At 54.7% G+C, this 10,466-nt stretch overlaps 4 protein-coding genes across 4 annotated transcripts in view; 2 read left to right on the forward strand and 2 right to left on the reverse strand.

Moving 5' to 3' along the window:
• Positions 1 to 669: 669 nt before the first annotated feature.
• On the reverse strand, positions 670 to 3,680 carry BO80DRAFT_450373 (mitofusin; the record flags this gene model as incomplete). The annotated part of the gene is made up of 4 exons (XM_025721809.1): positions 670 to 1,028; positions 1,081 to 3,134; positions 3,203 to 3,251; positions 3,332 to 3,680. The coding sequence occupies 4 exons, from the start codon at positions 3,678 to 3,680 to the stop codon at positions 670 to 672; spliced, it is 2,811 nt and encodes a 936-aa protein (XP_025569564.1).
• Positions 3,681 to 3,948: 268 nt separating this feature from the next.
• Positions 3,949 to 5,232, forward strand: BO80DRAFT_275210 (ESCRT-III subunit protein DID4). The gene is made up of 5 exons (XM_025714872.1): positions 3,949 to 4,165; positions 4,233 to 4,447; positions 4,532 to 4,592; positions 4,661 to 4,921; positions 5,022 to 5,232. Exons 1-5 carry the CDS (start codon positions 4,160 to 4,162, stop codon positions 5,148 to 5,150), a joined length of 672 nt encoding a protein of 223 aa, XP_025569565.1. The 5' UTR covers positions 3,949 to 4,159; the 3' UTR covers positions 5,151 to 5,232.
• Positions 5,233 to 5,555: 323 nt separating this feature from the next.
• On the reverse strand, positions 5,556 to 7,269 carry BO80DRAFT_369246 (Protein kinase domain-containing protein; the record flags this gene model as incomplete). The annotated part of the gene is made up of 4 exons (XM_025716384.1): positions 5,556 to 6,104; positions 6,178 to 6,670; positions 6,708 to 6,768; positions 6,822 to 7,269. 4 exons carry the CDS (start codon positions 7,267 to 7,269, stop codon positions 5,556 to 5,558), a joined length of 1,551 nt encoding a protein of 516 aa, XP_025569566.1.
• Positions 7,270 to 9,384: 2,115 nt separating this feature from the next.
• BO80DRAFT_369289 (uncharacterized protein) overlaps positions 9,385 to 10,466 on the forward strand; it is a gene marked incomplete at both ends in the record, with an annotated part of 2,063 nt that continues 981 nt past the window's right edge. Inside the window, one exon of the mRNA XM_025716386.1 lies at positions 9,385 to 10,432. Within this exon, the coding sequence (XP_025569567.1) occupies positions 9,385 to 10,432 (1,048 nt within the window). The remainder of the gene's footprint in view (positions 10,433 to 10,466) is intronic.

A 10,466-nucleotide genomic window follows, 5' to 3' on the forward strand; every position in this document is an offset into this window, starting at 1 on the left:
GTTTCAGGAACCGGAGGCGTGTGCTTTTGGTACCTATTGGGATTGGATACTCGTTATACAAAAACTCTCTTTCTCCATTTCTCTCGGAGGGTGGGTCAAGTAGATAAGGATCAATTGATTAATCACCTGATCTATTTCCAATACTACCTCAACCTCAGTCAACTTATCAAGACACATCAAGAATACCATTACTGGAAATTGCAAAAACCATTACCCATAACACTAAACTGACTAATAGGCACTGCCTGAATCTATCGAAGTACTAGTACGGAGGAGAACAATAACGATTAGTAGACGAAGGGCCACGATCAGGATCATGATCAAGTAATGCGATTCAGCTCAACGCCAATGCACGCCAGAATCCACTAACTACTCGATCATCCATCAGCCCGTCTTCAGAGCAGATGGATGGGGGTTGATGAATGATCAAAAGACAGCAGCCTGTTGAAGACAATGAGAATAGGGGTAGTAATAAGGGAGGTACTGAAGAAGGTGAGAAGTGATGTACAAGATGGAGTATTTCGAGGCACAAGGGAATGGGAAGGAAAGCGCCATGCACGATCAACACTTTCTCTCGAACGAATAGGAAATAGTAGAGTTCGTACAGCGTCATTATTTTTTATACAGGGAGGTCAAATGAAAGAGATTGGATTTAGGGGACGGGCTCAGTTATGCGTGGGCGGCTAGGGCGCCCGGGAGGGGGGCATCCAGGTCGATGTTGTCCACGGAGGTCCGGTTCTCGCCGCTCTCGCGGAACAGATTCGAGAAGTACTTGCAGGCCGCTTCGCTTTCGTGCTTGGTCTTGCTGACTTCGTGCTTGCGTCGGCCGAGGTCTTCGATGTCTTGGGCGAGGCTTGTTTGGAGGTTTCCGGCCGGGAGGCGCAGAATGCGGCGGACTTCGGAAGAAATGCGTGTGGCGTTGGAGTGGACGTAGTCCATCTCGGAGAGGGTGGCGGCAAGCTTGCGCGAGAGGCGAGGAGGGAGGGTCGTCGGGATAGACGAGACCATCCATGCGGCAGTCAAAACGGCTGATTCAGTTAGCTGACATTCAAGAAACAAAGGGTAGACAGGAAAACTCACCAACTGCCATGACACCAGGAATGAACAGGCGACGCAGATTGTTCGGCCCCAGGAACTTAGCAGCGCTGAACACGCTGTCAATCCAGCTGGCTCCACCAAAGGCTCGGCCTCCAAGCACAGTCACGGCAGTCATAGCCATGCCTGTACCGGCCACCTTCTCTTGCCGCTCCCAGATGCCCGAAATGTCGAAGAAGTCCCAGAGTTCCACCTCCGTGTGGACTTGCCGGGCGAGAGTGTGGCGACGACTGCGGCGGAACATCATATCGGCGCGGAAGTTCAACGGGGCAAACTTGTCTTCTCCGACGTGGAGGAGACCGATGTTCTGGATAAACCCGACGCCCTTCACCGTCTTGTCGCGAGCGTAGTCCTCACAGTCGGTCACGGACGCCGCGATCTGCTCCAACATGGCCACCTTCAGGTCCTCGGCATACTGGAAGGCGGAGAAAACGCCGGGGTATTCAACACCCAGGTCGGCTTCCGAAACACGAGCGATGGTTTCACCCAGAGTAGACCGTGTGTGGTTGTAGACATCATCGCAAGACTCGTCGACGAGCTTTTCGACCTGATCACCAATCTCAACCTTCTTCTTCTTACCCTCCTCGTATGCCGGTTCCAGCTCCGCCAGCTCATCCGTAACACGCTTAAGCTCCGTCTGGGCGACGTCGCGGTTCACCGAGGCCAACGAGTTGATATCTGCGAGCAGGTTCAACAGATAGGTCCTGGCCGGAGCAAGCTTGGAACGGGAGCGCTTCTCGAGAACGAAGCGCCGCAAAGAGCCCTCCAGGTTCTCAAAGTCCTGGATCTTCTGCCTCTCCTTGCCCTTGCCCTTATCCTTTCCTTTAGGCTTATAATCCTCATCATCCGAATCATCATCGTCACCACCACCACCGCCCGAGCTCTCAACCGAAACGGGGGGTGCGACAGGGATAGCATTACTCGAAACGAAGTGCACAAGCTCGGCCGCCTCCTTGTAGGTGCGAGGGCTGAGCTTGCCGATTTGATCCAAGATCATCCGCTCACAGCGCTGCTTGTCGCGGATCTGATCGAAGCCGTTCACAACAATAAACATATAGGCTTTCTCATGAGCAGCATTAAGAATAAATTCCTTGGCCGAAAGAGTGAAATGGTTTGCCGCAGAAACCACGAAAACGACAACATCGATCTCCTCTTGTCGGGCAAAAACCGCCGTCGTCTTCAGCGAGTCCGAGTTCAGACCGGGAGCATCGATCAGAGCAATATCCACCACGCCGTTGTTGAGAAGAGATTCGTCGATCGTCCGCACGTCCTTCACGTAGACCTTGCACTGCATGTACTTGGAGTTATCGATGACAATGTTCTCCAGCTCATGAAGCCCATACACATCGTAGGTACTCTCGTCGTTGCGGTTGTAATGCACGTCCTTGTGCACGGCATGGACTTCCTCGACACCACTGTTCTCCCGAGCATCGAGAACCTCACAGAAGATACTCGTGCAGGGTTGCTGGTCCTCCGGGAGGACCTTGCGACGCAGCAAAGCGTTACAAAACGTCGACTTTCCTGCGTTCAGATCACCAGTGATCAAGACCTTGCTAGACGTGTCCTCAATTCGATCGCGCAGCGACAGAAGATGCTTAATGCTCTGACTGATCTTGCCATCCAACAGCGAGGCAATCGATGCCTTCTCCAGCGAGTGTACCAGCTCGGCCTGCGACAGAGCACCCAGCTTCAAATCCAGCTTGAGAATCGAAAACTCCTGAGCGATCTGAGGGCTCATCAACCTCGGTTCCGACGGGACGTGACGCTCCGCGGCAGCACTCGATTCGGCCAGATCCTCGCCACCGGTCATGGTGGCGGCGCGTCTGATCGCACCGGGACGGGGGAAGTCCTCCGCATCCGCGCTCGCATCTCCGAAATACGACTGTCTCTTCTGCAACGCGGGCTTGGGTACGGGGGAGCCGGGGGCGCTCTGAGCGGAGGGATAGTGGGCGGGCCATTGGCGGTTCATGTCCTGGAGTTCCTTAAGGGTTTCGATGGTGCGCGAGATCGCACGAGCGAGCTTAGTCCGGTTCGAGTTGCTGTAGATTCAACACGCCCGTCAGTGTTTGCGCCAAAGATAATCCCATGCGGAAACCAAACCACATACTATAATAATTGATGAACATGGCTAGCGACGACTTGTCTCTCGTGCTCCGCTATAGTATCAAATTCCCCAAGTCAGCTACCTCCTATAACCAACTCGCATAAAAAAAATCCACCAAGACAGGCGACAAACCAGCCGGATTCCACTGCCCCAAATGCGTAGGGGTATGCATAGGCGTGGGTCTATCGACCATCAAATCGGCCCTCCAGTCGGCACCAGCATCACCATCCATCACACTCCCACTAGGAATACTCCCGCCGTAGCCGGAGTCCTGATGCAGGGAGGCCATCAAAGCGGTCGCGGACTCGGAGGTCACGCCATTACCGACGGTCATGTATGCAGGCGGGGGCGTCGGAAACATCGAAGTGCTCTCGTTCGCGGGCGAACGCTCCTCGGGCGGCGGCGGCGGTGACGGAGGATATCTGGACGAACCCTCGCCGGCAGAGGAGGCGCCTTGGCCGGGGAAATACTCCTGACTCATGGCGATGGAGACGTGGATTGCATGGGCCGGAGAGGTGGAATCACGAAGCGGATTAGATCGAAGGGGGGGAAGGCAAGCAAGCAAGTAAAGTAAATTGTCAGCCGGTGACGCGAGAGGGAAAGGCAAAAGTTCCCAGGGAAAACCCGAAAGGGGTTTGGTGGGTTTGTTTGGTTTGTTCGGGATTTTCGGGGCCTCTGCATGTGACATTCCATGCTGTATGGTATCGTATGGCCGGGGGGTATGGTAAGTTAACTATCGTATGGTAATTGATGTCACTGCGGATGGAATGGGACCAGATAGTCGACGCCTAACCCGCATCTCATCTATCATTGCCTCCCCTCGACTTCTTCCTTCTCCTCCGTCACGCAGCTCGCTCAGCTCCAGGCTGGATGTGATTACAGCCTGTAGGAACAGTAGTATCTAATCCCTTATCCCCGGTCCTTCTGACGACTGCTGAACGGTGTCGATCATCGCCCACCATGAACGTAAGTCTATCTGATCCCTTCCCCCCTTCCCCTCTACCTCGCGAAGACAACAATTAAACCCCCATAGATCGTCGAATGGGCCTTCGGCAAGCGAATGACCCCCGCCGAGCGTCTCCGCAAACACCAACGAGCGCTCGACCGAACCCAGCGCGAACTCGACCGAGAACGAGTGAAGCTCGAGAACCAAGAGAAGAAACTAGTCCAGGATATCAAGAAGAGCGCGAAGAATGGCCAGATCGGTGCTTGTAAGATCCAGGCGAAGGATTTGGTTCGCACGCGGAGGTTGGTTCCTCTTCCCCACTAATCGCCTCAGGTAATGGGGCTGGTGGTGATTGGATTGGGTTGGTGGTGCTGATAGAGAATTAGGTACATTCAGAAGTTTTATCAGATGAGGACGCAGTTACAGGCCATTTCGTTGCGGATTCAGGTACGTCCTATGGGTATTCGTGGTTAGGATGATTGGGTGGGTGAAGGCTTACATGCATGGCGGGCTAGACGGTACGGAGTAACGAACAGATGATGCAATCGATGAAGGGGGCGACGATGCTATTGGGGAGTATGAATCGCCAGATGAATCTGCCAGCGCTGCAACGAATCGCGATGGAATTTGAACGCGAGAATGATATTATGGATCAACGACAGGAAATGATGGATGATGCGATTGATGAGGCGACGGGGTTGGAAGGCGAGGAGGAAGAAGGGGAGGATATTGTGAAGGAGGTTTTGGATGAGATTGGGGTGGACCTTAGCCAGGCGGTTAGTGTTCCCTTCCCGGTCGAGACTGACTCAAGGATTGGATGGGATTGGACTGGATTGGATTGGATGCATGCTGACATTTTACTTCTTACCCTTACAGCTGGGCGAAACTCCCACGGATATACAGAAGACGGCTGTGGGTGAGACGAGGGTGGCGCAACCTGTTGGGGCCGGGGGCAGTACGAGTGATGATGACCTGCAGGCGAGACTGGATAGTCTTCGTCGGTGATGATATGATATGTCTCTCGGACAGTCTATTTATTCTATTTCTTGTTTCGCGGTTCTGCATTTCGTTCCTCCCGGGGTTCTGGTAACTGGTTTGCATCAAGTCCGGCAGCAATTTCATTTCTTAACTATACAGGCTATCCTTACTCTGACAATTAGTGTTCCATATGTGCTGGGTGAAAGATGTTAACAGGCAAGGGCTGACACCGCCCAGCTGTGGCTTTGGTCTAGTTGGCAAGTTTCGTGACTGCTTAGACAAGGTTACCCTGCCCATGAGCGCTGATATCACACCCGTGGATGGATTACAACTAAGGAGTAGGGCTGGGAATCATGTACTGCAACCGTGAGTCCCAGTGCTCGTGTGTTCGATGTCTATAAACACGGCCTGCCTGAGTCGGCTACGACTCAACTATCTATCTGACGGCCGCCGAAACTCTTCAGCGCTATGATAGCTCCACTGACCGAACCAAGTGAACGACGCCATCTCCTCGAGGGTCGGTCGCTGTTGCGGGTCCTTTACAAACATCATCCGCAGCGCATCCACGCAATCCTGGGACAGGTTTTCATCAATCGGGAGATCCTTGTTGATGATTCTGCTGCGTCGCTCTTGGACCTTCCGCATTCGCAGGAATGGCTCCGCACCGTCCAGATAGTTGACGATCCCTCCGATCCTTTCGTCCCACTCTTTCTCCTCCCAGGGGACAAACCCGTGGAGCAGCTCGTAGGTGATGGCGGCCAGCTGCCAGCGGGTAAGTCGGCGGACGTCGTGTGGCAAATCGACCCGGGTGGGCCAACCTGGGCTGTGCACACTCTCCCTGGCCCAGTGACTCTTGGTGGATTCCAGGGCCAGCTCGGGAGTCATGAACTTCTCATAGAAGGGAATGTAAGTGGCAGTCTCCTGCCAGAAGTCTGCGTCCCTCAGGCCGAAATGAAGTAGCCCCAGATCTATCATCTTAGCCTGTTCACTCGGGATCGGGTCAGCAATAATGTTTAGAGCGGGATGGAAGTGGAAACCAAGCGGGGGATCTTACATTCAGCTGTTCGTCGACCAGGTAGTTATTATGGGAGATGTCGGTGTTGCACAGGCGCATGTCTTGCAGATAGGCCGTAGCTTCGAATAGGTGAGATGACACCTTGCAAGCCTGGATCTCGGCGAGGCTGGTTTTCTTGCGATTGAGAAGCTTGGCCCCATTGAAGGCATGGAACCTATTCTCCGGCCTCAGCCAGTCCCATACCGAGGCATTCTCGTGATAAGGCCGATTCTGGGCCTCCTGGTCGACCTGGGCTTCCATCACCGTCGCACTGAAAAACTGGTGCGAGTACACCGAGTCCAGCGACGGGAACTTGTCGCAACCGTCCACCAGAAGCAGAACCAAGGCCTCAATCGGGAGGTAGCGGAGCGTTTCCAGCTGCGCATCGTATAGAGGAGCCACGTGCGGGCTCCGGGCCGACCCATCCAGGAGAGGGTTCACACAGGTATTGATGGTGAACAGAGGCTCCACCTTGATCGCATAAAGTTGGTTGCTGTCATCATCTCCTATAGCTCAGGTCAATAAGCGACGAGATTGGGCCATGGGGTACTGGATACCCACGCTTATGTGCTAGGAAGACCACCCCAAACGCTGTGGGTGTCGGTTAGCTGGGCTCAGGAACGTGAGGCGAGCAGAACACATACTTCCGATACCGATGATGCCACGGACCATAAAGTCAGTCAACAGTGTTGAGCACAGATTGGCATGGTACGTAGCAGCCGCCTCCATCTGTCCACCATACTCAATTACTGACTGCGGTTGAAGATGTATCTGGTACTGGTACTCAAGGCTGTCTGTTCGGTTCACACCACCAGCCAAGTGACTACATTTGGAGACCTCCTGCCCCGGTCTGGACGCCATGCTGGCCGAGTAGCGTCGTGTGAGTACCTCATGAAGCCGCGGGTGACTAGCGGCCAGGAAGCTCCCTGGGTCGAGGAGATCATGGATGGATGTTGCTAGGCCGGTCCATCCATAGGTCCAGTCGAAGTAAAGCTCATGTTCATCGGCTGGCATGTAAAGCTGACGGAGGGTCAGGAAGAGACTGAGGAACTCGGAGCTCCAGTCCAGCGGGGCCGGATTGATGACCGCCATTATAATTAAATACCTGCGCTGATAATGAGGGGGAAATCCACGCAGGAGGAGAATAGCGATAATGCTCCCGTAATCGATGGATACCTCGAATACCTCTGAGCGACCAGAGATATATAGTAGTTTCCCTGGAGGTCGCTAGAATGCTGGATAAAGCCCGTCCACGGGGCAAGTTTATCGGTTTCCATTGGCGTAGAATAAGGATTTTGTCTCGGATTGTACCTCCCGTGTCACACAAGAAACAGCGCCTGAGGCAGAGTCATTGTTCGGTTTCTTTCAGGCGCGCAACAGCCTCTGTACAGACAATTGGAGAAGAAAGCCCCTTGTGCGAACCGACGGATAAAGACGCCCGCCTCTGCCCCCAGTACTTCTAGCGATGTCCTCAGGAACGGACCGGGTCGGATCCAAGGCATTTGCCCGCGACTTTCCTTCCACTGGAATCCAGGCAGAGGCGTCTGATTCTCGGGGCTGGCCGGTAGGCAGGCAGCCCAGGCGGGTTCAGAGCAGCCCAACGGGGGATTCCACGGCTGCCTGCTCTCGCCCATCGCTTCACCCTGCTATCTCTTTTTTTGTCCCCCATTTTGCCATGATACTATAGATATCCAACCTCACGACTGGGAGGGTGCACTAGTGCATCAGCACCAATCACGGCCGAGCCAGCTGCAGGCCAGGCCCAGCTGAGACCCGGAACATCTGCAGCAGTCCGCCGTGAGTCACCGGCCCTGGGCCTATCAGCAAGGCCGAAATCCATGTCTCCTCATGGCTATCGGAGGGCGATGATGATATCCCCCTCCGGGAGTTGTAAAGGAGGGTGGAAAAGTACGGCCTTGATGCGGCCAGTCATGCCAGAGGGAGGAGAAGTTCTTTTGGATGACCATCATTGCATGCTGCACGATCGGGAGGCGAACCACCCAGTATGACGCGCTGCGCCTGCTGAAGGGACGGAGAATGCCATACATATTACATCCTGTATGTAGGGAAGTGGATTGATCCACTCTGCTTGAGGAGGACGGCAAACGACAGTGGACCGCCCGACGGGAGACGATGGAGGAGATACATAGATAGATACAAAGAAAGACAGCCGGGAAAGCAGCGAGAAACGACTTGAACAGAGCCACTGAGCCTTGGCTGCAGGTGTGTGCCATGGCCCAGGCCAATCAGCACTGTGGGAAGTAGAATCACCTGGTTGGGCCACAGCGCTGAATGGAGGTTAGGCTGCAGCGTTCCTCTGCTTCTCTGCTTGTTTCTTCATCCTCTTGCCGGCTGGATGATGGATGACTGCTCGATGCTTATCCGTCATCCCTCATCCCACCTCAGACGCTTCATCGTTTGTCGCCTGTCGGAGCATGTTGGGTGTTCTTACTGACTGCATCGCCCCCATCCATTGCGGCTGAGGAGCCTGCGATACGAAGTCTGCGCAAACACTCGACGAGTGGGCAAGTTACACCCATCAGAGATCCCAAAAGAATAAAATAAAAAAACATTGGATTTTTCGAAAAGGGGGGGAAGATGCCGGCGAGGGGGAGCGAATGGAGAGGCGACAAAAGTCTTGCCCGGGCTCTTCCTGGCGCCCTGCTAATTCCGTCTTGCGCAGCAGTCCATCATCATCGAGGGACCTGCGCGCTTTTCCCCTGGTCCTTCATATCGACTCCGCTTCTTGATTGCACCGTTCCCCGAGGTCACAAGCAAAGTTGCCAGTCGCTTCGCCGCCAGGAAATCCCGAGTCTTCTGGGGTCGGATGCGTTCTCGCACTGGGCATGCACTTCCCAAACCTAATGGCGAGGCAGAAAGCACCAGGGATCTTCGTGCCCTGAAACATTCTTACGCCTTGTTTTGCCGGGAACTCGCCGACTTTACAAGAATCCAACCGACCCCTCCGTGACCCTTCTGGCTCATTCGGAGATATAAGGATGTAAGATGCTTGCTCTTGACCCCGCCCCTCCCCAACCCCGTTTCCTCCGATCCCATCCTAGGCTCTTCTTTCTCCTGGGCTCCTGTTACTTCCTCCTCTTCTCTGCCGTGAGATTAACCGCTTCGCTCTCGCAGATCTTCCAACCGTCCGGCGACGGTGGCCGCAGCCTCTGTGCCCCCCCACAGGAACGGAGTATTACATACAGTATGGCGGTCATCAACCAGAACAACCTGGTGCCTCCTGCGCCGCCGACTCATCATCCAGCTGCTCGACCAGGTGAGGCCCCTCGTGTGGTGCAATCTGGCTCGCCACGCCCCATGAACCCCGAGTACCTGGTTCATCAGATGGGTCGACTGAATGTTCAGCCCGAGCGGCTGCTGGCGGCCACCCACCAAAGGCCAAAGGAGGCCACCACCCTTGAGGAGATCGATGCCCGCGCGCCATTCTACTACCTGGGGTACACTTTCTTCAAGGCCGATGCCCAGCCCGGGCACAAGTCCACCTGGAGCCAGGTCGGAAGGACGAAGATGACCCTCAACCAGACCGAACTGTTCAAGTTGGTGCACAAGCGAACCAAGAAGACTCCCATCGCTGAGCAATACCAGTCCCTGTCCAAGGTCAAGCGTGTGCATGTGGATAAGTTGATCAGTGAACTCCGGAAAAGCGACCCCCATTTCGAATGGACGTGCGTATATGTAAAGGAGGAAGAGAAACCAGTCAAGGGCAAGAATTCCCGCCGCGGTGATTATGAGACACTCTCCATGGATGTCATTATCATGAGGAAGGCTACAGATCTCGTGTTCCCCAAGATTTCTGTTGACGACCATGTCGACGTGGAGACCTTTTCGAAGCCTAAGGACAGGGTGCCTACACACATCCACAATCATCCATCGGACCCTGGATCCAAGCCGATGCCTCGGAACATGCAACCCAGTGAGCCATTGGTCGGACCTACTATCCATCAGGGGCCCATGCCACCGACCATCAATAACGTCCAGCAGCCACCGCCCGTCAGGTTCCATCCCCCACCTATCCAACCCCCTCAGGGATATCCGGGGTCAAGACCACATATGGCCCAGGGGCCTTGGCCATGGATGCACGGGATGCCAGCCGGCATGCACCCGCACCACCTGCCATCTGGAATGCCTGCTACTACAATGCATAGTTCTGCAGTCCCTATGTCGGCAATCCCTCGCCCTGCGATGGCCAGTTCTGCAATCCCTCGTCCTGCGATGTCTGGTCCTGCGATGTCTGGTCCTGCGATGTCTGGTCCTGCGATGTCTGGTCC

Source organism: Aspergillus ibericus (assembly GCF_003184845.1).
Source record: "Aspergillus ibericus CBS 121593 unplaced genomic scaffold BO80scaffold_80, whole genome shotgun sequence".
Lineage (NCBI taxonomy): Eukaryota > Fungi > Ascomycota > Eurotiomycetes > Eurotiales > Aspergillaceae > Aspergillus > Aspergillus ibericus.

Bases quoted from the DNA above. Each gene is read 5' to 3' on its own strand.
- BO80DRAFT_275210 (XM_025714872.1), top strand. The intron at 4,593-4,660 runs GTACGTCCTATG...ATGGCGGGCTAG, and splicing joins CCATTTCGTTGCGGATTCAG to ACGGTACGGAGTAACGAACA. The intron at 4,922-5,021 runs GTTAGTGTTCCC...TTACCCTTACAG, and splicing joins GGGTGGACCTTAGCCAGGCG to CTGGGCGAAACTCCCACGGA.